At 43.7% G+C, this 26462-nt stretch overlaps 1 protein-coding gene across 2 annotated transcripts; it reads right to left on the reverse strand.

Moving 5' to 3' along the window:
* Nucleotides 1-401: 401 nt before the first annotated feature.
* Nucleotides 402-25890, reverse strand: LOC143302239 (uncharacterized). Of its 2 annotated transcripts, none has more exons than XM_076616822.1 (6): nucleotides 25618-25890; nucleotides 17446-17658; nucleotides 12678-12828; nucleotides 9726-9871; nucleotides 6315-6494; nucleotides 402-2377 (listed from the first exon to the last, which is right to left on the reverse strand). In XM_076616822.1, exons 2-6 carry the CDS (start codon nucleotides 17648-17650, stop codon nucleotides 2190-2192), a joined length of 870 nt encoding a protein of 289 aa, XP_076472937.1. In that variant the 5' UTR covers nucleotides 17651-17658; nucleotides 25618-25890; the 3' UTR covers nucleotides 402-2189. The 2 variants fall into 2 exon arrangements, with proteins under 2 accessions (XP_076472937.1, XP_076472936.1); XM_076616821.1 differs by having other exon boundaries at nucleotides 25605-25888.
* Nucleotides 25891-26462: the final 572 nt, after the last annotated feature.

The following is a 26462-nucleotide window of genomic DNA, read 5'->3' on the forward strand; positions in this document are numbered from 1 at the left end:
CCTCCTCCCTCTCCTTTCATCATTAATATATCTTCCTCCTCTTTTCATCATTAATATATCTTCCTCCTCCTCCTCCTTTCATCATTAATATATCTTCCTCCTCCTCCTTTCATCATTAATATATCTTCCTCCTCCTCCTTTCATCATTAATATATCTTCCTCCTCCTCCTTTCATCATTAATATATCTTCCTCCTCCCCCTCCTTTCATCATTAATATATCTTCCTCCTCCCTCTCCTTTCATCATTAATATATCTTCCTCCTCCCCCTCCTTTCATCATTAATATATCTTCCTCTCCCCCCTCCTTTCATCATTAATATATCTTCCTCTCCCCCCTCCTTTCATCATTAATGTATCTTCCTCCTCCCCTCCTTTCATCATTAATATATCTTCCTCCTCCCCCTCCTTTCATCATTAATATATCTTCCTCCTCCTTTCATCATTAATATATCCAATAAAAATTTTAAAAAGTGAATATTTGGGATGAGCGAGATCTGTTCTAAACAAAAATTATTTGACATGTTCATACTGATGTCCAATTTCATGGCAGAATTTTGCTACTCCTGGCAGATGTAACTATCAATGAAACTTCCATGACTACTTTAGTTAACCCCTAGGCTGCCTATATGACGAGATAACTCGTCATGGAAAGCATGTACGCTTCGCTGCCACAATGATGAGATAACTCATCGAAATAGTCTGACTTTTCCCTGGTTTGCGTTCAGTTCGCTGACCAAAATGCTGGTAGCTTTAGCTTGGGGAATCCTGGATTCTATTCATAGCTAGAAACCCCATCTACGTCATGAGGCAGTCCTTCATTTGAACGTTTTGGTTGGGTTACTGTCCCAGTGTTTGCCTGGCTCCTCTCCTCGGTCGCTCAACAAAATGTCGGACTGACGCCGTGCTCAAGATATGCGATTGTAGCGAACTAAATCAACCAAGATAGCTTTCTTTTGCTGATGCTCAGAAACAATTGCAGCGTAAACTCAAAGAAGACAGTGATGAACATTTATAGGACGATTTGATAGAAAATAAAGGAACCAATCAAGAGAGTGGCCAAGATACGACTATCAGTGAGTGATGCCGGCTGTGCAAACCTTAGCAGACAACAGAAAGTGACTGAATTATTAGGAGGACAGTGTGAGCGATTTTCTTGGCACTCAGCCAACGCGGTCTGATGAGAACTGGATAAAGTGACCGTGTGAGAGGGGTGAAGAGGAGGGGGGTGGAGACTGAGGGGGCGTGGCCTCTCATCCACATTATCACTTGGAGAAGTCACAATGCATTGTATATCTATCTCTTTTTAATTTGTTTTTATTGTGGTTGTTCTAGTATGATTTTGTGTATGCAGATATCCATTTGTCCAGAAAATATATTTTAGTGCAAATTACCTGACTAATGTTAGTAATGAACAAGTTGAAAATGTGACAAAAAACAAAACACTGACTTCAAAACAACAAGCATGTCACTAAAAATATATAAAATGGGAAAACATGTGTTTTGGGTTCTTTATTCATTTACCTTTCAGAAAATATATACTTTTATGGGTCTTTCTCCAATAACAAAGAGCACAGAATTTTTTGAAAATTTATACCCGTTTTTTTGTGAAAAAACCCTGGCAAATAGATTTCACTTAAATCTGATTTTCCTGGCAGCAAAAGGGTTAATGAGAACATGACTACTGACAGCTGCTGAGGAATGTGTCAGTTTGTAAGCTGTAAGTGCTTCACCTTTAGTGACAAAGAAATAAAACTGTAACAGTAATTGACTGTGGAAATATTTTTTCATTTGTTTCACAAGTTCTTGTGCCTTTCTTAGTCCTGTATTCTCATTACATTTGCAATGTGTGGAAATAATTGATATTGTTTGTCGTCTATTTCTAATACAAATCTGATGCTGACAGACAAAAACTATTTCAAAAGAAAATTAGTACGTTAAGATGTACAACTGGAACACACACACACACACACGCACACACACACACACACACACATGCATGCACGCACGCACGCACACATACACACATACCAAGCAGGATTATCATACAGACTTACTTTTTTTTTTTTTAAAACATACCCAAGCCATAAAAGATGATACACATTACTGGGCACGCACAACCTGATTAACGATCATGGTGTCGGCACACACAAGGCCACACAACATGAGTGTGCTGGAAAGACTTGATGGGATCAGTAGTAGGCAGGTACTGTTGACATCTGTCTGACCTCGTGTGCTATGTTACCCTCCACTTGGTAATGGTCATCAGAATTTGGTGCGAAGCGTATCACCCCCCAAGCAGAGAACTCGTCAGCCCATTTCTGGTTGTCTTGACTTGAGACCTCCAGTAAAGCTTTGGTGATGGCATCTTTCATATCAGCTAGAAGACAGAAACCAAAAGAGTGTCAGAGTCTTTCATATCAGCTAGAAGACAGAAACCAAACAAGTGTCAGTGTCTTTCATATCAGCTAGAAGACAGAAACCAAACGAGTGTCAGAGTCTTTCATATCAGCTGAGAGACAGAAACCAAACAAGTGTCAGTGTCTTTCATATCAGCTAGAAGACAGAAACCAAATGATTGTCAGTGTCTTTCATATCAGCTAGAAGACAGAAACCAAATGAGTGTCAGTGTCTTTCATATCAGCTAGAAGACAGAAACCAAACGAGTGTCAGTGTCTTTCATATCAGCTAGAAGACAGAAACCAAACAAGTGTCAGTGTCTTTCATATCAGCTGAGAGACAGAAACCAAATGAGTGTCAGTGTCTTTCATATCAGCTAGAAGACAGAAACCAAACGAGTGTCAGAGTCTTTCATATCAGCTGAGAGACAGAAACCAAACGAGTGTCAGAGTCTTTCATATCAGCTAGAAGACAGAAACCAAATGAATGTCAGAGTCTTTCATATCAGCTAGAAGACAAAAACCACACAAATGTCAGATGTCTTTCATATCAACTGAGAGACCGAAACCAAAGTGTCAGTGTCTTTCATATCAGCTAGAAGACAGAAACCAAACGAGTGTCAGTGTCTTTCATATCAACTAGAAGACAGAAACCAAACGAGTGTCAGTGTCTTTCATATCAGCTAGAAGACAGAAACCAAAAGAGTGTCGGTGTCTTTCATATCAGCTAGAAGACAGAAACCAAATGAGTGTCAGTGTCTTTCATATCAGCTAGAAGACAGAAACCAAACGAGTGTCAGTGTCTTTCATATCAGCTAGAAGACAGAAACCAAAAGAGTGTCAGTGTCTTTCATATCAGCTAGAAGACAGAAACCAAACAAGTGTCAGTGTCTTTCATATCAGCTAGAAGACAGAAACCAAACGAGTGTCAGTGTCTTTTATATCAGCTAGAAGACAGAAACCAAACAAGTGTCAGTGTCTTTCATATCAGCTAGAAGACAGAAACCAAAAGAGTGTCAGTGTCTTTCATATCAGCTGAGAGACAGAAACCAAACGAGTGTCAGTGTCTTTCATATCAGCTAGAAGACAGAAACCAAACGAGTGTCAGTGTCTTTCATATCAGCTAGAAGACGGAAACCAAACAAACGTCAGTGTCTTTCAAACAGTGCTTCCCAAAAAGATAAAATATAAGGGTCCCAGTGACCCTCTGTGCATGAATTTTTGGGGGTTCTCCCAGGATTTTTAGTGTCCCATATTAAATTAAAAATAACCACTTCAAATATCACACACACACACAAAAAACAACAACGAAACACAGCGATGATGCGTTGTCAAGTTGAAGACTACTTGCTCTCATCCAGCCTGGTTTCTATTGTCATTTTATCTCATTGTGAACTGTCACTATCTCAGCCACAGCGTTAGTCTCTCTGTCCTTCAAATAGGATTATGAACTTCGCTGTCACTTGCTTTCACTAACCCAGAGTGAGAGATCCAGAGAGAGAGAAAGTTTATGAGTGCATCACTGCATGCATGTGTATTCTTTGCAATGCAAGCCTTTGCTCGTTTGCGTACACGTCTCTCTCTCTATAGTTATATATATATAATTTTACACACCCACACCCATATATATATATAGAGAGAGAGAGAGAGAGAGAGAGAGAGAGAGAGAGAGAGAGAGAGAGAGAGAGAGAGAGAGAGAGAGAGAGAGAGAGAGATATGTGTGTGTGTGTGTGTGTGTGTGTGTGTGTGTGTGTGTGTGCATATATGTGTGTGTATATATATATATATATACACACACACACACACACACACACACGCATGCACACACACACACACACACATATATATATATATATACACGGCGTATCCGTCATCCCATGTGGAGAAGGGTCTCCCTCGTCCCCCGCCAAAATGTCAGAACAGAAGGCATATACCAATGAAATGGTACTCATTCCCCAAACACTAATGATCACAAGTTCTTCTGAGTGTGTTTTTCAAGCAGAAACCAAAATTGGGGCGGCAAGCTCCCATCAGTACCATATTTTACAGACGACACAGCACTCCTGATCATGTGTAGCCAAGGTGCATCCTCCAGACCTGTAAGAATCTACACTTCTAACAACACATATGGTGCAGTGAATTAGGTGTACACATCTACACGGTTAACAAAAAGTCAGGAATTGATGGGTCAATCACTGTCCCTGCAATGACCATGTTGAAACGACGTACAAGCCCTGACATCATCATCGGAACTCGCTTTACATGTCACATCACTGACTTTCAGTTTCATGCCTGTTGTGTCTATCACCGCATTCTTGAATCTGCTCTTCCCCCTAGTGTGTTGTCTGTGACCTGTTTGTATTTTGATTCTGGGGATGGTAATTGATGTGTGTGTAGTGATTGGGGAAGGGTGTGTCAGTTTCTCATTCTTTTTTCTCTTTGATATTTGCTGGCAGGCATTTTGAGCTGAAAGAGAATTTTCTGTTTTGGTTGAAGTATTTTGAATTGACGAGCGCAACAGCTGAATGGTTAAAGCGCTGGACTTTCAATCTGAGGGTCATGGGTTCAAATCTCCGCGACAGCACCTGGTGGGTAAAGGGGGGAGATTTTTCCGATCTCCCAGGTCAACAGATGTGCAGACCTGTTTGTGCCTGAACCACCTTCGTGTGTATACACAAGCAGAATATCAAATACGCATGTTACAGATCCTGTAATTCATGTCAGCGTTCGGTGGGTTATGGAAACAAGAACATACCCAGCATGCACACCCCCAGAAACGGAGTATGGCTGCCTACATGGTGGGGTAGATAAAAAAAACAACAAAAAAACAACGGTCATACACGTAAAATGTTGTCGTCTGAGTGTGAATGCCTGAAATCTGATCGAATGACACAGGAAATGAATGATGAGCGCCCAGTGGCAGCCTTCAGTTGGCTCTACCCAGGTAGGCAGCCTGTTGTGCAAATGACCCCATGTTTGCAAAGCTCTTAGAGCTTGGTTTCCGACTGAGGATAGGCACTATATAAGTATGCATATCAATCAATCAATTAAACTGAGCTGAATTAAAGGTTTCATTCCTGTTCAACACCATAAACGTCATACCTCAGATCAGGTTCATAGGTAAAGGTTCAAAACGGGAGTGGGCTTAGCAATTAACGTTCATCAATTTTTAGCTGAAACTTTTTTTTTTTTATCTCAAGGCCTGACTAAGCACATTGGGTAACGCTGCTGGTCAGGCATCTGCTTGGCAGATGTGGTGTAGCGTACATATGGATTTGTCCGAACGCAGTGACGCCTCCTTCAGCTACTGATACTGATAAGATTCTGAATCACAGGTTTTAATCATACTGTATGTTAGGCACACTACATAAGGCATATGGGTCTAGGTTGAGAGGAAAAAGTTTCCCCTTAAAGTCTGTAAAATATGGTGACTGACCACTGTTTCCTCTTAATCTCAGTGCAATGATACATGTATCTGATGAATGAATGAATTATATGGATACTTATATATCGCACCTATCCTCAGTCAGAGACCAAGTTCTAAGCGCTTTACAAACATGGGGTCAATTACACAACTGGCTGCCTACCTGGGTAGAGCTGACTGACGGCTGCCATTGGGCACTCATCATTCGTTTCCTGTGTCATTCAATCAGACCGAATTCAGGCACGCATACATACACACTCAGACAGACATATAAAATTTGCAAGTTAATGGGACAAAATGTCTCCAACTGATCTGACACAGGAAACGAATGATGCGCGCCCAATGGCAGCTGTCAGTCAGCTCTACCCAGGCAGGCAGCCTGTTGCGCAAATGACCCCGTGTTTGTAAAGCGCTTAGAGCTTGGTCTCTGACCGAGGATAAGCGCTATATAAATATCCATATTAATCTATCAATCAATCAATAAGACTCCTTACATGGCAGGCGCGTATTGAAGACAGCAGCATACATTGGCAGAGGGCCCAGAGATTTGATGACCGTCAAGTGATCAGCCAGCTGTGGGTTCTCCGTCTTGAAGGAAGCCAGTGCCACAGAGTTCACGCTGGCCACGTCCACCTGTCCGCTCAGCACCAACTTGATGGACTTTCGGTGTGATCCTGCAAAACAAGACAGAGAGCCCGTGACCAGCCTTTCCTTGAAAAACCAACCTTTTGTGTGTGTGTGTGTGTGTGTGTGTGTGTGTGTGTGTGTGTGTGTGTGGGTGTGTATGTGTGTGTGCGTGTGCATGTGCGTGTGCATGCGCGTGCGCGTGCGTGTGTGCGTGCGTGTTTTGTTTCAATGTCTGGCTTGTCTGGTGGAAGTGCATAAGGCTTTGTTGCTTGCGTTTTTTGTGACTTTCAGACAATATGCCAGATAAAATGAATATTGCAATGAAAAGAGTGCACCTTGTCTTTTTTTTCTGCTTCTCATGTCCTCAAGTTTTATACCTCTGGATTTTAACTGATTCAAAACAATGTAGTAGGAAGCGCTGGTCTCCTGATACAGTGTCAATCAGTGATCAGATTTCAAGGCCCCGTTGTAACCTCACTAACACTATGTTGCGGAACTGTCACCGGAGGGACGTGGTGGTTGTCTCCACTCTGGGGGAGACGCTCACTCGGTCTGGCTCCGCGACTAAGCCATTACTGTCATCAGTAGGGGCCTTTGTAGGTGGTGTCCTAAGTACGTTAAATCAAAACAGGTGCTACCAAACACCACCGAGGTGACTCAGCAGCAGTGCAGGGTCTCCTCTGGTGTGTGGCCTCCTGGCGACCTAACATCAATGGTTCCCTGTGGACTGCCGGCACTGAGACTATGACCGACAAACCTTGGTGTGGCTGTGAATCGAGGATGGGAATGAGCGACATGGGAGTAATGCCACTGGAACGGTGCAGATGATGGGGCAGCAAAATAAATAAACAAATAAATAAATCTCACTTACATGAAAGAGCGTCATCAACAGTCACTGGGAACGATGATGGTTACATCTTTTACATCTATCAACAATTGTTTCTCTTGTTTAACTAACAATTTTCCTTTTTCAGTTAGTCATTTTCTTTCATCGTACTTCTATTATTTGAAATGTACATTTCATCAATCAGTTACACCCTCCATCCACCCTGCTATCCCACAGAGGACACCCTCCATCCACCCTGCTATCCCACAGAGGACACCTTCCATCCACCCAGCTATCCCACAGAGGACACCCTTCCATCCCACCCTGCTATCCCACAGAGGACACCCTCCATCCACCCTGCTATCCCACAGAGGACACCCTCCATCCACCCTGCTATCCCACAGAGGACACCCTCCATCCACCCTGCTATCCCACAGAGGACACCCTCCATCCACCCTGCTGTCCCACAGAGGACACCCTCCATCCACCCTGCTGTCCCACAGAGCTGTCCCACAGAGGACACCCTCCATCCACCCTGCTATCCCACAGAGGACACCCTCCATCCACCCTGCTATCCCACAGAGGAGGACACCCTCCATCCACCCTGCTATCCCACAGAGGACACCCTCCATCCACCCTGCTATCCCACAGAGGACACCCTCCATCCACCCTGCTATCCCACAGAGGACACCCTTCCATCCACCCTGCTATCCCACAGAGGACACCCTCCATCCACCCTGCTGTCCCACAGAGGACACCCTCCATCCACCCTGCTGTCCCACAGAGGACACCCTCCATCCACCCTGCTATCCCACAGAGGACACCCTCCATCCACCCTGCTATCCCACAGAGGACACCCTCCATCCACCCTGCTGTCCCACAGAGGACACCATCCACCCTGCTATCCCACAGAGCTGTCCCACAGAGGACACCCTCCATCCACCCTGCTGTCCCACAGAGCTGTCCCACAGAGGACACCCTCCATCCACCCTGCTATCCCACAGAGGACACCTTCCATCCACCCTGCTATCCCACAGAGGACACCCTCCATCCACCCTGCTATCCCACAGAGGACACCCTCCATCCATCCTGCTGTCCCACAGAGGACACCCTCCATCCACCCTGCTATCCCACAGAGGACACCCTCCATCCACCCTGCTATCCCACAGAGGACACCCTCCATCCATCCTGCTGTCCCACAGAGGACACCCTCCATCCACCCTGCTATCCCACAGAGGACACCCTCCATCCACCCTGCTATCCCACAGAGGACACCCTCCATCCATCCTGCTGTCCCACAGAGGACACCCTCCATCCACCCTGCTGTCCTACAGAGGACACACTCCATCCACCCTGCTGTCCCACAGAGGACACCATCCACTCTGCTATCCCACAGAGGACACCATCCACCCTGCTATCCCACAGAGGACACCCTCCATCCACCCTGCTATCCCACAGAGGACACCCTCCATCCACCCTGCTATCCCACAGAGGACACCCTCCATCCACCCTGCTATCCCACAGAGGACACCCTCCATCCACCCTGCTATCCCACAGAGGACACCCTCCATCCACCCTGCTATCCCACAGAGGACACCCTCCATCCACCCTGCTATCCCACAGAGGACACCCTTCATCCACCCTGCTATCCCACAGAGGACACCCTCCATCCACCCTGCTATCCCACATAGGACACCCTCCATCCACCCTGCTATCCCACAGAGGACACCCTCCATCCACCCTGCTATCCCACAGAGGACACCCTCCATCCACCCTGCTATCCCACAGAGGACACCCTCCATCCACCCTGCTATCCCACAGAGGACACCCTCCATCCACCCTGCTATCCCACAGAGGACACCCTCCATCCACCCTGCTATCCCACATAGGACACCCTCCATCCACCCTGCTATCCCACAGAGGACACCCTCCATCCACCCTGCTATCCCACAGAGGACACCCTCCATCCACCCTGCTATCCCACAGAGGACACCCTCCATCCACCCTGCTATCCCACAGAGGACACCCTCCATCCACCCTGCTATCCCACAGAGGACACCCTCCATCCACCCTGCTATCCCACAGAGGACACAACTCTCTCCGCCTCACTTCTCTCCTCTCCTAACTTTTTTTAAGTTATCTATTCTTTCATAACATTGGAATGTGAAAATCAATATGGGGGATTTTTTTTTTTATCATACTCTCTATTCAATATACTTACCAGAGCACACCTGTTGGCCTAGTCTGCACCAGTTTGACAATGTACAGCATAGGACACCAAAACATTACAGCATAGGACACCAAAACATTAACTACATGTCCACAAAACATTAACTAGGTGTCTACAAAACATTAACTCCATGTCTACAATCACCAAACGGGTGACAGGACAGTAACAAATTTCCCTCGGTCATTCAACAAAAGGAGGAACAGAAAGAAAAAGAGGCCATACCTGATTCACAACTGCTGCCAAAGAAGTTGGCGTTGAAGCCATGCTTCTTCAGCTCCTTCAGCATCACACTGGCGCCGGTGCCAGACGTGCTGGTACTATAGGCCCAGCGACACCCCTTCAGTGACTCGAAGTCTTTGTAGACATTCCTGAAATCAAAAGTCTTTGTAAATCTGCCTGAAATCCCCAGTGATAGAACTGAGCCACTGACAAGCTGCAACAGACTACAAACTTGGTGTGACTGTGACTAGTGTGAGTGATGAGCCTGTGGAAGCACATTTCACTTCCAGTTGGAGAAATGAAGCCGTCTTGTCTCGTCTTGCTGTGCTGTGCTATGCTGTAGTGCACTGTATTGTATTGTACTGAACTGCACCATATTGTCATATCATATTGTAACGTATTATATTGTATCATATTTTATTTTAATTCTTCAACCGATGACACAGAAAATGTGTTGCGGTATACTTTCTTGCACAACAGGTATCCTGTAACATGATGATTCAAACAGGTCTTCTGATCAGTTAAAATCCTCCTCACCGACAGGTAACTGAGCAGTTGACACACTACAATGCTAACCATGATATAAACATAATTATACAATACATAAATTATAATCTATCAGATGCTAACCATGATATAAACTTAAAATGCAATATATAAATTATAATCTATCAGATGCTAACCATGATATAAACTTAAAATACAATATATAAATTATAATCTATCAGTTGTTTTTTTTAATCATGGCTGTCACAGGGACTCTTCACTCTTAGTTCAAGGGGGCCTCAGACTATCTGCGGAGGATAACTCTATTGCTACACATTCTGATCATATCTGTAATGCTACGCACACTAAAGCAGACTGAAGCTCATACAATTTTTTACCCTCTTCAATAATCATGTGTTTGTTTGTTCAAGAAATCTTTAAAATGTCTGGGATCTGTTCCCTGAACATGCTGGGCATCCATTCAGCATCGACGACGGGTACAATAGCTGAGTGGTTGAAGCGTTAGACTTTCAATCTGAGGGTCCCAGCTTTGAATCTCAGTGACGGCGCTGGGTGGGTAAAGGGTGGAGATTTTTCTGATCCCCCAGGTCAACATATGTGCAGACTTGCTAGTGCCTGAGCCCCTTCGTGTGTATACACACGCAGAAAATCAAATACACATGTTAAAAATCCTGTAAACCATGTCAGCATTTGGTCAGTTATGGAAACAAGAACATACCCAGCATGCACACCAATTAAAACAGAGTATGGCAACCTACATGTTGGGGTAAATAAACAAAATGGTCATACATGTAAGTGCCAATAAAGGTCGGCAATGACCGCTGGACATTATTGGAAGAAGAAGGAGACACCTATCTGTGCTTCATCAGAAACCCTTAAGCCTTTCACTTCCGACTGCTGTTATATCCGAGATTTAGGGGCAATTGTATTATCAACAGTCAAGCCAGTCATTTGAGTACGCTTACTTCCTTGCAAATGGTGACTGCCTTGATGCGTGTTCAAAGCAAGTTTGGGCTCGATTTTGATGCGATGTTTTTCATTTTGTAAAGCAGAAGATGTTAAGCGATATGGCTGCCAGGATGTACCGTACAGAAGAGGTGGCTAGGACTGTGTTTGAATTTCTGTACATCAACAATAACAACCAGGAAAATGTGATAGAAAACAACAGTAACATTGTTGTTGATCAACTGAAGTGATTCTGGTTATCCTCATGAGGATTACATGTTACATGGACTGATGGACTGACCATGGTACATCAACAGGAAGGGAATGGGGCCATGTCAGAAGTGGGTACAGAACCCCCCCCCACCCCCCCCCCCCCCTATTTTAGATTGAAACCTTCATTTTGGGGTTTTCATCTACTATGAAACCCTCCAGATGAAAAAGCTTCAAGCCCAAATATTGTTTACAGTGGGCTTTTGTGTTGTACTATTGTGTGATAGTGTTTGCGGGTGTTTGGGCGAGAGGGTGTGTGTGTGGATGTACAGGAGTGTTTATGTGTAGTGTTAATATTCAAAACAACATGACAGTGGATGAAACAACATAACTGCACTTGGTTGTTGTGTCCGATAGATTTGCTAATATCTTAGCACCATTTCCACCCATAAAATAAACAGACTTGAATTTTCTTCTTTTTTTCAAATTATTGTGTATGTTTTTTTCTGAACCTCTGTGTTAGCTTCCCGTGACTGGGAGTTATCTCATACTGTCAACATTGAACTAATAATCATCATATTCTCCATTTATTTTCCTTCAAGAACACGAATATTTTTAGGTACTTTTGAGCATTATTTCAATTTTTTTTTTAAAAAGAGGTTGGTGATTGTTTTGCAAAAATCACAAATAGTTCTGAAAGTCTAAAGTTCAAATGATAAAATGGAAAGTGGAAACAAAATAAAGGGCACTATTTTTGCCACATTCTTCAATTAACAGTTCATAGATGATCAGTGAAAACTATCATGGATTCAGAACACACAAAAAGTACAAAACTCATTATTTTGCACTAACAAACAACTCTATTCAAACCTATGATCAACTGAAACTGGGTTTTTTTTCCCTTAAAGTTAAATGAACATTCTATGAATGTTACATAAATGAAATAAAATATAAACACTAAAAATTTCCAAAACAATAATTGCTCCAGTGAAAGATTTTAGCATGGTTCACTTAATGATGCAAATAATGTACATCTGTGCATGGATACGTGTTTTCTTTCTTTCTTTAGTTTAATGTCTCTTCACTGTTTAGGATATTAGACGGATGTGTGTGTGTGTGTGTGTGTGTGTGTGTGTGTGTGTGCATGCGTGCGTGCGTGTGTGTGTGCATGCGTGTGTGTGTGTTCATGTGTGTGCGTATGTCTGTGAGTGTGTATCTATGCATGCGTGAACGCATTCTGGGGTCAAAGGAATTTCGATGAGCACGCACTGATTCAGAGTCAGTCAAACTCACTGTGTGACTTTGTTGGAGAGGACCACGATGTCCGAGAAGCACACTGGTTCATCCAGACCCCTGAAGTTCTTGTGTACCGGGGCCACCTTGCACAGCTCCAGGTACTTGTTCTTGTCCCTCTGCTCCAGGTACGATGTGCTGCTGATGAACACTGAAACACAAACAGTGGGCTTCACAGACAGTGGGCTTCACTTTAAACACAGAGAGGGGGCTTCACAAACAGTGGGCTTCACTTTAAGTTTAAACACAGACAGTGGGCTTCACTTTAAACACAGAGAGGGGGCTTCACAAACAGTGGGCTTCACTTTAAACACAGAGAGGGGGCTTCACAGACAGTGGGCTTCACTTTAAACACGGAGAGTGGGCTTCACAGACAGTGGGCTTCACAGACAGTGGGCTTCACTTTAAGTTTAAACACAGACAGTGGGCTTCACTTTAAACACAGAGAGTGGGCTTCACAGACAGTGGGCTTCACTTTAAACACGGAGAGTGGGCTTCACAGACAGTGGGCTTCACTTTAAACACAGAGAGTGGGCTTCACAGACAGTGGGCTTCACAGACAGTGGGCTTCACTTTAAGTTTAAACACAGACAGTGGGCTTCACTTTAAACACAGAGAGTGGGCTTCACAAACAGTGGGCTTCACTTTAAGTTTAAACACAGACAGTGGGCTTCACTTTAAACACAGAGAGTGGGCTTCACAAACAGTGGGCTTCACTTTAAGTTTAAACACAGACAGTGGGCTTCACTTTAAACACGGAGAGAAGGCTTCACAGACAGTGGGCTTCACTTTAAGTTTAAACACAGACAGTGGGCTTCACTTTAAGTTTAAACACAGACAGTGGGCTTCACTTGAAACACAGTGGGCTTCACTTTAAACACTGACAGTGGGCTTCACCTTAAACACAGACAGTGGGCTTCACTTTAAACACAGACAGTGGGCTTCACTTTAAACACAGACAGTGGGCTTCAGACAGTGGGCTTCACTCAGACAGTGGGCTTCACTTTAAACACAGACAGTGGGCTTCAGACAGTGGGCTTCACTTTAAACACAGACAGTGGGCTTAAACTTAAAAACTGACAGTGGGCCTCACTTTAAACACTGACAGTGGCTTCATAGACAGTGGGCTTCACTTTAAACACAGACAGTGGGCTTCACCTTAAAAACTGACAGTGGACCTCACTTTAAACACTGACAGTGGCTTCATAGACAGTGGGCTTCACTTTAGTTTAAACACTGACAGTGGGCTTCACTTTAAACACTGACAGTGGGCTTCACTTTAAACACTGAACACAGAGAGTGGGCTTCACTTTAATCACAGACAGTGGGCTTCACTTTAAACACAGACAGTGGGCTTCACTTTAAACACTGACAGTGGGACTGTAAACACTGACAGTGGGCTTCACTTTAAACACTGACACAGACAGTGGGCTTCACTTTAAACACAGACAGTGGGATTCACTTTAAACAGTGGGATTCACTTTAAACACTGACAGTGGGACTGTAAACACTGACAGTGGGATTCACTTTAAACAGTGGGCTTCACTTTAAACACTGACAGTGGGCTTCACTTTAAACACCGACAGTGGGACTGTAAACACTGACAGTGGGCTTCACTTTAAACACTGACACAGACAGTGGGCTTCACTTTAAACACTGACAGTGGGATTCACTTTAAACAGTGGGATTCACTTTAAACACTGACAGTGGGACTGTAAACACTGACAGTGGGCTTCACTTTAAACACTGACAATGGGCTTCACTTTAAACAGTGGGCTTCACTTTAAACACTGACAGTGGGACTGTAAACACTGACAGTAGGCTTCACTTTAAACACCGACAGTGGGCTTCACTTTAAACACTGACACAGACAGTGGGCTTCACTTTAAACACAGACAGTGGGATTCACTTTAAACAGTGGGATTCACTTTAAACACTGACAGTGGGACTGTAAACACTGACAGTGGGATTCACTTTAAACAGTGGGCTTCACTTTAAACAGTGGGCTTCACTTTAAACACTGACAGTGGGCTTCACTTTAAACAGTGGGCTTCACTTTAAACACCGACAGTGGGACTGTAAACACTGACAGTGGGCTTCACTTTAAACACTGACACAGACAGTGGGCTTCACTTTAAACACAGACAGTGGGATTCACTTTAAACAGTGGGATTCACTTTAAACACTGACAGTGGGACTGTAAACACTGACAGTGGGCTTCACTTTAAACACTGACAATGGGCTTCACTTTAAACAGTGGGCTTCACTTTAAACACTGACAGTGGGACTGTAAACACTGACAGTAGGCTTCACTTTAAACACTGACAGTGGGCTTCACTTTAAACACTGACACACAGACAGTGGGCTTCACTTTAAACACAGAGAGTGGGCTTCACTTTAAACACTGACAGTGGGACTGTAAACACTGACAGTGGGCTTCACTTTAAACACTGACAGTGGGCTTCACTTTAAACACTGACACTCAGACAGTGGGCTTCACTTTAAACAGTGGGCTTCACTTTAAACACAGACAGTGGGCTTCACTTTAAACACTGACAGTGGGCTTCACTTTAAACAGTGGGCTTCACTTTAAACACTGACAGTGGGCTTCACTGTAAACACTGACAGTGGGCTTCACTTTAAACAGTGGGCTTCACTTTAAACACAGACACACAGACAGTGGGCTTCACTTTAAACACAGACAGTGGGCTTCACTTTAATCGCTGACAGTGGGCTTCACTTTAAACACTCAAACACAGACAGTGGGCTTCACTTTAAACACTCAAACACAGACAGTGGGCTTCATTTTAAACACGGACAGTGGGCTTCACTTTATTTAGTTTAAACACTGTAGCACAGACAGTGGGCTTCACTTTAAACACTCAAACACAGACAGTGGGCTTCATTTTAAACACGGACAGTGGGCTTCACTTTAAACACAGACAGTGGGCTTCACTTTAAACACTGAAACACAGACAGTGGGCTTCACTTTAAACACTGAAACACAGACAGTGGGCTTCACTTTAAACACTGAAACACAGACAGTGGGCTTCACTTCAAACACTGAAACACAGACAGTGGGCTTCACTTTCATTTAGTTTAAACACCGACATAATAAGAAATAGCAAAGTGTGTTAACTCTCCCTATTCACAAGGTACACAACTTCGAGTCAATGCTGCTTCTGCTACCAGTTCATCTAGCACACAGGTAAATAACAGGTACACTGGAACAAACCCAGACACTTCCTCAAAAAATTGAAGTGCTGGGACTGTCCTTATTCACTGGCAGAATAAGAAGGATAATAATAATAACAATAACAATAATAATAATAATAATAATAACAACATCAACAATAAAATCAACAGCAACAACACCAATAATAATAACTAAAATGAAGGGTATAATTTACAAAGCACTTAATTTTATGCAGAGACCATTCAAAGTGCAGGCACATCACTCACACGCTAGTAACAGTGCTCACAAGCAGTGCAGGCACATCACTCACACGCTAGTAACAGTGCTCACAAGCAGTGCAGGTACATCACTCACACGCTACTAACAGTGCTCACAAGCAGTGCAGGCAAATCACTCACACGCTACTAACAGTGCTCACAAGCAGTGCAGGCAAATCACTCACACGCTAGTAACAGTGCTCACAAGCAGTGCAGGCAAATCACTCACACGCTACTAACAGTGCTCACAAGCAGTGCAGGCACATCACTCACACGCTAGTAACAGTGCTCACAAGCAGTGCAGGTACATCACTCACACGCTACTAACAGTGCTCACAAGCAGTGCAGGCACATCACTCACACGCTAGTAACAGCGCTCACAAGCAGTGCAGGCACATCACTCACACGCTAGTAACAGTGCTCACAAGCAGTGCAGACACATCACTCACACGCTACTAACAGTACTCACAAGCAGTGCAGACACATCACTCACACGCTACTAACAGTGCTCACAAGCAGTGCAGACACATCACTCACACGCTAGTAACAGTGCTCACAAGCAGTGCAGACACATCACTCACACGCTAGTAACAGTGCTCACAAGCTGTGCAGGTACATCACTCACACGCTTGTAACAGTGCTCACAAGCAGTGCAGGCACATCACTCACACGCTTGTTACAGTGCTCACAAGCAGTGTAGGTACATCACTCACACGCTACTAACACTGTAACAGTGCTCACAAGCTGTGCAGGAACATCACTCACACGCTACTAACAGTGCTCACAAGCAGTGCAGGTACATCACTCACACACTAGTAACAGTACTCACAAGCAGTGCAGGTACATCACTCACACGCTACTAACAGTGCTCACAAGCTGTGCAGGTACATCACTCACACGCTACTAACAGTGCTCACAAGCAGTGCAGACACATCACTCACATGCTAGTAACAGTGCTCACAAGCAGTGCAGGCACATCACTCACACAGTAGTAACAGTAACCATCTACACATCATGTGACCACTTACACATATGTGTCCACCTACACATATCATGTGTACACCTACACACATCATGTGACCACTTACACATATGTGTCTACTTTCACATTATCATGTGTCCACTTACACACGTGTCCACCTACACACGTGTCCACCTACACACATGTGCCCACTTAACACATATGTGTCCACCTACACACATGTGTCCACCTACACATATCATGTGTCCACCTACACATATCATGTGACCACCTACACATATCATGTGTCCACCTACACACATGTGACCACCTACACATCATGTGACCACTCACACATATCGGCATCATTGCTGGTCAGGGGGTCTGGCCGGCCCTCTGGGGGCCCAGTGGTACGGGACTCGACCATCAGGTAGGCCGTTATGCCCAGCTTTTCCTCCAGGTAGTCGCGCACCACCTCAAACAGCTCGATGGCCACGTCCGGTGACATGTACGTCATGATGCGGAGCGGTTTGGTGTTGCTATTACTGGTGGTGCTCATCTTGTGTTCTGAAAATAACAAAACAAAAAAAACACACCCCTGCCATCAATAACACCAGACAACAAAAGACCCATCTAGCTGACTACCAAGAAACATTCAACTACTACTACTACTGCTGTGAATGATAATAATATTATGCTATACAGTGCCTTTCCATGTAAAACATGCTCAGCTGTGCTGTACAATGCAAAAACTGATGTGTAAAAGTATTATAGTCAGTGGTATCCGACTATAACCATCACAACAGCAGAGGAGGCAACTGCTGTCCTGACTATATGGGCTAGAATTTGATTATAGTGGAGAGTGTCTTGCCCATGTTACACCCCCACTCTCTCGGCCAAGAGGGTTTTTGGACAGTTGGCGTTGGGATGGTCCCCAAAGGCCAACTCACCCCCGAGGCTGCAGCACTGAGAGCCAGCACAATCTTGCCTCCTAGTTTGAGAGTCATAGTCCTTCATAAAAGACTAAACTGTAGTGTAAATCACTAAATGACTTCCCATTGCAATGGAGAAACCATAGATCATACAGCTCTCACTTTACTGTTTGCCCAGCTGTAAGCTTACGTCAGTCTGTGATATAAACTGAGCACTGGCAAGACAGGCTGTGTGTGAAAGTAAAACATGCAGTTAAACACTAAATCGAAACCTTGCAACATGTAACACTTCATAGACATCCAACCGAATACACAAACACCAGTTTATGTTCATATGTATATACATACACAAAAACATTCACACAGCACAACACTCATTCAACTCATTGCATGTATTATAAATAATTTCTTTATGATCCATTTGTCTAAAGCTTACATGTCATAGACATAAAACTTTCCTATAAAAAAAAAAATTCTATTGCCTGCACCTTTTGTGAAATTTGCATTGATCAAAGTTATTGATCCTTGTTTCCATTCTCATTCAGAAAAAAACAAAACATTGCCACAACTTGCCACAGGTTGCAATGAAAGCAGAACCAACAGTTGATTTGGTTCAGGGGTCACATCGTGTCAAAATGAAGTCTCCACAAGTGCCAATGATAGATCTGTTTTTTACACTTTATGTATGTTTTGAAGTGATACAGCTCTGGAACATGTGAGAGGCCTCTCAAGTCTGTGCCCAAAATATAGGTGTTTCTGTTTTTTCCATTCAGGTATACATGGTTTTCACCCACTTGAGAGCTGGTTTAACGATTGTTGTTGGACTTGACTCTGATTGAAATATTACCTCCGTTGTTGGACTTGACTCTGATTGAAATATTACCACAGTGGACAGAAAGAGTCTTAAATAAAGTAATTCATTTACCTTGTGTGAGCAAGAATACAACAAGGAGTGAGTACTCAATCACTGAGTCCAGAAAAAGACAAAACAACATTCAAGGCTTTCTGATACAATACAGATAGGTGTATGGTCCAGCAAGGCAGAAAATAAGAAATATTCATCCAAGATGACACAAAAAAAGGGAGACAGAATTGAATAAAGGAAAAATGCTAGAATGACAGGACAGGAAATTTCTAGCACAGAATTTCCAGAATGTGGGGATACCATGGACAAAGTGGGAGGGAAAAGGGGGTAGGGAGGGGTGAGGGGGGGGGGGGGGGGGGGGGGGGGGGGGGGGGTCAACATGCCCTGTCCCGTCTGGACTTGCCAGATGTCTCAGCAATAGCAGTGAAGAACCACGACCCACGGCAACAAAGCATGCCACAACTTCCCAGGTTCAAACAGTACACAGTCACAAAGCATGCCACAACTTCCCAGGTTCAAACAGTACACAGTCACAAAGCATGCCACAACTTCACAGGTTCAAACAGTACAGTCACAAAGCATGCCACAACTTCCCAGGTTCAAACAATACACAGTCACAAAGCATGCCACAACTTCCCAGGTTCAAACAGTACACAGTCACAAAGCATGCCACAACTTCCCAGGTTCAAACAATACACAGTCACAAAGCATGCCACAACTTCCCAGGTTCAAACAGGACACAGTCACAAAGCATGCCACAACTTCCCAGGTTCAAACAGGACACAGTCACAAAGCATGCCACAACTTCCCTAATCCCAGGTTCAAACAGGACACAGTCGCCCACCACTCTTTCCCTCTGTCTCTGGACCTTGCCCTTGAAACAATCTCCCTTCGCTTCGTCAAATCCCTGCACTCAGCTCTTTTTTAAGTCAGGCCTTTAAAACCTACAAGTCTCTTTCCAAAATAATTCCTCCATACCCTCCTTTTTCCCCTCCACTGATTCTCCAGCCTTCTATAGATCTACACATATAAAATATATATTTTTTAAGTTCTGTCTTTCATCCTTGATTCAGAGTTATGCAGGCATCAGTTGTGAAAGTACTACATAGTTAAATGGTGCTTTCACTTTTTCATTAGACTAGGTGAAAAAAACAAATCAAAGAAAATAATAATAATAATAAATAAATAAATAAATAAAATACATCATGTGCCTATGATCTTCCCACTCCACCAAAACTGTGCATGAACACACATAATTACAGACACTTCTCACAGCCACTGCCACCACACGGACCTTCACAAAGCTATACACTTTGAGAAGAAGAAAAAAACATAACAAAAGGGTGTTGCCAGTCTGAGTCCCCCTATTTCTGCTCCAGGGATTGTGTGCACCCATAGCCAACGACCACTGTCTGTCAACAACTGTGTTCAACTTCAACACTTTCCCAGCCTCAAATCCCACATCAACAAAACAGCAACAGTGCTGTAATACTGTCAACACCCTGCCAGCAGCCTTCTTGCCTTCCAACACCTGGCTCTTGAGGAGAGGTGGCAGAGTGCTTCAGACACTTTCACTTTCACTGCGTTGACGGCCACAATCATCAATTTGATTTTTACGCCATTTTTGTTGGGTTGCAATGAAAGAAAAACAAACTACAGAAAGCAACAGACCTATTAGTGAGGATGAAAACCTATTCCTACTCTAAGTGGGTTCTCCGGCAGGCTACTATCACTTCACTTTTCGCCCTTCTGAGCTGGCCGGTCCCTTGCTGATCCAAGACAGCAGGGCCCCAAAAATAAATTTAAAAAACCCAAAAGTATTGGGGTAAGAGAGGGGGTGGGGAGGAGGAGGGGGGCAGGAGGGGCGGGGGGGTGGGGGGGGGGGGGGTAGGGGACCTATTATCTAATTAACTACCCTAGGCTTAAAGGTGTCCAAGGTGTCTGCTGCTATAGCTGTTTCAGGCAGGTTGTTCCAGTCACGTATCGTTCTGGGGAAGAAGGAATATTGCCTGTATTGGGTTTTACACCGGATCTGGTTGAGCTGGCGAGAATGTTTCCTTCTTTGCCCGAGTGGGGCTGGCACAATGCAGCTTTTGTCGACAATCTCCTCTCCGTCCATTATTTTCACTTACCTGCCAATACACCGGGTCTGGGTTCGAATCATGGTCTCACCTTTTCTCCCAGAGTTTGACTGAAAAATCAAACTGAGAGCCTAGTCATTTGGATGAGACATCAAACTGAGGTCCCGTGTGCAGCACACACTTGGAATGGTGCACTGAAAAAGAACCCATGGCAACAATAGGGTTGTTCTCCGGCAAAAATTCTGTAGAAGAAATCCACTCTGATAGATGGATATAATTATAATAAAATATGCATGCACTCAAGGCATGACTAAGTGTGATGGGTTGTGTTGCTGATCAGGCATCTGCCCAGCACATGATGTGCAGCATATATATATATATATATATATATATATATATATATATATATATATATATGTGTGTGTGTGTGTGTGTGTGTGTGTGTGGATTTGTCCAAATGCAGTGATGCTTCCTTGAGAAAGTGAAACTGAAGCTGGCTCTTGAGGCCAATGCTTTGTAAAATCATGAGAATTGTACTGATAGTGATATGATTATTGCAAACTGCAATACAAAAATTGACAAGAAACAAAACGTTTTTTTCTGCAGGTAAAGTTTTTTGGTATTGACAAAACTTTCACTTTCTGGTCCATTGAAATTCAAGAATGTTAAATGAAACTGAAAGCAGAAAATCAAAATATGATTTTTAGTTCATTCTTTGTTATGTGTTACTAAATACTATTCTTCTATTCACTCTGCTTGTCTATCAACCATAGTTTGCTAACTAAAATAGTAAAAACAATACACTGTGTATCTTTTGAATTGGCCTGTAGTGAAAAATGCTAGGTCTATTAAAAAAAAAATCTTACCAAACACTAGTGCATTATGAGAATAATGACCAATACTGACACCAATAATGATCAATACAATCATAGATCACCCCTCAGGCTGATCTGACCACTATCAGTATCACACAAGGGATGTGGGGAGGGGGTGGGGGGTTGGGGGGATCTTTTAAATGCTCAGTGGTGTCTCCGTCAAATGCTCAGAATTCAATGAGAACAGTACATGTCCCCAACAAAGAGGTGAGCTGACTTACAGGCATCAACAATGAAGTGAAACAGAGATGTTGGATGTGGCTGGGCCACGTCCTGAGGATGAATTAAATCAGACATGTATCCATAGGCAGCCCTCAGTTGGGCAGCACACTCAGGCAAAATGAGAGAGAGGCAGACCACGAGGCACATGGAGAAGAAAGAGAGACAGACCACTGGGCACATGGAGAAGAAAGAGAGACAGACCACTGGGCACATGGAGAAGAAAGAGAGGCAGACCACTGGGCACATGGAGAAGAAAGAGAGACAGACCACCGGGCACATGGAGAAGAAAGAGAGACAGACCACTGGGCACATGGAGAAGAAAGAGAGGCAGACCACAGGGCACATGGAGAAGAAAGAGAGACAGACCACCGGGCACATGGAGAAGAGAGAGAGACAGACCACCGGGCACATGGAGAAGAGAGAGAGACAGACCACTGGGCACATGGAGAAGAAAGAGAGGCAGACCACTGGGCACATGGAGAAGAAAGAGAGACAGACCACTAGGCACGTGGAGAAGAAAGAGAGGCAGACCACTGGACACATGGAGAAGAAAGAGAGGCAGACCACTGGACACATGGAGAAGAAAGAGAGGCAGACCACTGGACACATGGAGAAGAAAGAGAGGCAGACCACCGGGCACATGGAGAAGAGAGACAGACAGACCACTGGACACATGGAGAAGAAAGAGAGGCAGACCACCGGGCACATGGCGAAGAGAGAGAGACAGACCACTGGGCACATGGAGAAGAGAGAGAGACAGACCACTGGGCACATGGAGAAGAGAGAGAGACAGACCATCAGGCACATGGAGAAGAGAGAGAGACAGACCACCAGGCACATGTTGAAGACCTGTGGAAGAGGAGATGAAAACAGCAGGCAAGACCTGAAATGAAATCAGCTGGCTCGCTCAAGACTGAAATGGTTGGTAAAGATTTGCTGGTGCCTTATGCTCCATCCAGCTGGAATGAAGAGGATTAAGTAAGCAAGTCAATGACCCTTGGGAAGCCTAAAAAAAACCCAAAAAACAACTCAGCATGTGATCATTTGAAACTTGGTCCACCTCAATGCCCCTTCCAGACCTTCCACATTATCACTAAATTATACCACTTTGGTCTAAATCATCAATTCAAAGCACCAAATCCTAGAGACAAAATACACATTTCTCCACTGTCAACAGCAAGGATTTTTTTTAACAAAAATTGTCTTACGACTGAGACGAGCATGTCGGGGGTCAGGGGTGGGGGACTATTTACAGACTGAATATTTTTGTAGAGCTATGTTTAACTGCTTCCCCAAGTCATGATTCAGTCAGTATCTCCCCAGTCATGATTCAGTCAGTATCTCCCCAAGTCATGATTCAGTCAGTATCTCCCCAGTCATGATTCAGTCAGTATCTCCCCAAGTCATGATTCAGTCAGTATCTCCCTAGTCATGATTCAGTCAGTCATGATTCAGTCAGTATCTCCCTAGTCATGATTCAGTCAGTCATGATTCAGTCAGTATCTCCCCAGTCATGATTCAGTCAGTAGCGCAACACATCCTGGATGGCCAACTGCTGTCAGTGGTGACCATGACCTTTCTCCATCAGCAGTTGTTTTCAGCTCTACAGCCTGGGGCTCAGTGGCACACACAGACCACAGGATGAACCCCAGTGAAAAGTTCGGTCTTACTTTGCTCATGTGTGAATGTGTGTATGCAGTTTTTTTACATTTATTTGCTTATTTATCATCATTGTTGTCTTTTATTTATTTATTTTATTTATTTATTTATCTTATTATTATTATTATTATTATTATTATTATTTATTCATTTATTTATTTATTTTATGTTATTTTATTTTTTTAAATTATATTATTATTATTATTATGTATTTATCTTTTTTTTGTACGCTTATAGTTGACTTCATCAAGTTTTTGCGCCTTATACATATTATTATTATTTTTTTTTTTTTTTTATGTATTTATCTTTTTTTTTTCTTTTTTTTCTTTTTTTGTTGTTTTTCTCAAGGCCTGACTAAGCGCGTTGGGTTATACTGCTGGTCAGGCATCTGCTTGGCAGATGTGGTGTGGCGTATATGGATTTGTCCGAATGCAGTGACACCTCCTTGAGCTATTGAAACTGAAACTACTCATCACACTCCTGGCAACTAGTTATAAAATCCATACCGATACCAACACTAACCTAAAAGAAAAATTGAATGCAACTATGATATATAGAAGTGGAAGGCTATTAATTTAGTATTTGATTGAAAGAAAACCATCTACTTTGCATAATAGTTTTAATACAGAACTTGATATATTGCTTTTCAATGTTGAATATATTTGAATATATATATTCAACAGTCATCACTTGTTTTGACAATGCTGTCAGTGTCAATTCCACTTTTTTTTCCTACTACAGTGCTAGTTCACCAGATTGCATCACAAAAATATAACAAATGCATTCAGCTTCTAGACAAACATATTGTAGGCAACTGCATGCAGCGGTGTGTTTTTTGCAAATAAGGTTCCAACATGTTTGACCCATTTCACAGCATGAAACATACCAAAGTGAACACAATAGCAGGACTGACTCAGTGCAGTTCACACAAAAATGTGTACTGCTATTATATAGATTATATCTAATAATAGAAAGCATAAACTTCCAAGGGATCTCTTACTGTCTTAGTCTTACTTTTCATATCTACTGTTAATGATAAATTAATAAATGAATGTCCAATAGCAAAATAAACAGAGCTGTATAGCCTTGACTGTTGACACAAAGCCCTGAGTTCAGCGACCAAATCAGCCTGTGGAAAACTATTTTAGTTAAGTGTCAAAGCATGCAGAATGATCTATGTATACTCCATATTATAAACTACTTGACTACAACAGAGAAAGAAAGAGTGAGAGAGAGAGAGAGTGTGTGTGCGTGAGAGAGAGAGAGAGAGAGAGAGAGAGAGAGAGAGAGAGAGAGAAACAAAAAGCAATGTTATTCAAATTTCAACAGAATAAGGCCACCTTCGGACTTCACAAATTATGTGTAATGAATAAAAAGAACTTTGTCAGAACCATAATTATATTGTGAACTTCATTTTCAAGTTTCACACACTTTCAAGTTCCATGTGTACACACACGTGTGCACGAACATGCATTCACACTGAGAGAGAGAGAGAGAGAGAGAGAGAGAGAGATCACTTGGTTTCAATGCCAAAATGAATGCGATCAGATGTGAGCAAAATATTCATCCCGGATAGACTTCTCTCTCTCTCCCTCTCTCTCTGGCTCTCCCCTTCGATCTCAGTCTTTCTGTCTCTCGCACAACACACGAGTCACACATGAAAATGATGAATCGGCTGTGTTACCAAAATCACAATCACAAAAGCGCCAACACTACAACCATTAGAGATTTCAAACAATCAGCTAAGCCACAAAAATACACGTGGATATATATATATGTGCTATCAAAACCACAATCTTAAAATCAGGTTGACGAATATGAACATTCTGCCGGCGTCAAAATATCGACCATTCGTAACGTCATCTCTAGTTTTACATGCCTGTTTTTCGCACCGTGGATCTTGTCCCTTCTGGTGTTAGTGCTGCAATGTCTCCACACACTGTTCAACAAACTGTCAACAACACGAAGCTCGAACCTCGCTCCTTAGTCCAGTCATCCGCGGATAAAAGGTGGCCGGTTCAACACACTTCTGTCTGTCGCAAGCGTTCACACGTGCTGTGCAGCGACCACAGCCCGTCACAGTCAACCTTGGTCGTGTCTCTGGCGCGCTCGACGTGCGACACACTCCAGTGGTACACGCCAGTGGCACGCGGCGTGCACTGTGCCCGTGACTGATCAGCTGGTTCCTTGTACCACGCGTGTGTGTGTGTTGTGTGTGTAGTGTGAGTGAGTGTGAGTGTGTGTGTGTGTGTGTGTGTGTGTGTGCAGTGTGTGTAGTTGTGTGTGTGTGCGCGCGTGTGCGTGCGTAATTGCATGTGTGCGTCCGTCCGTTCCTTATTATTGAAGATTGAGATGCTCTATCTTCTGTTTCGAGATACTCAGTCAAACTGACGTGGCACAATATCTGGTGTGTACGTCGCAGACGACATATAATTTTGTCGCTCTCATACGGAAGAAGCTGTGTTTTTTTGTTTGTTTTTTTTGTTTGTTTTGTTTTGTTTTTTGGGGTGTGGGGGCGTGGGGTGTGTGTGGGTTGCTTGTTGTTGGTGTTTTTTGTGGGGGGGTGGGGAGGTTCGGGCGGGGGGCGGGGGGGGGGGGGGTCAGTAGATCTGGACGGTGGAGGGGGTGGGGGGAGGCGTTCAGAGAGGGAGGGTGGGAGGAAGGGGGGACTGGAGGGGGAGGGAGACGTCAGGAACAGTACCCCCCTGAGGAAGACTTTATACGCCGGCTGGTGAAT

Source organism: Babylonia areolata, chromosome 29, assembly GCF_041734735.1.
Source record: "Babylonia areolata isolate BAREFJ2019XMU chromosome 29, ASM4173473v1, whole genome shotgun sequence".
Lineage (NCBI taxonomy): Eukaryota > Metazoa > Mollusca > Gastropoda > Neogastropoda > Buccinidae > Babylonia > Babylonia areolata.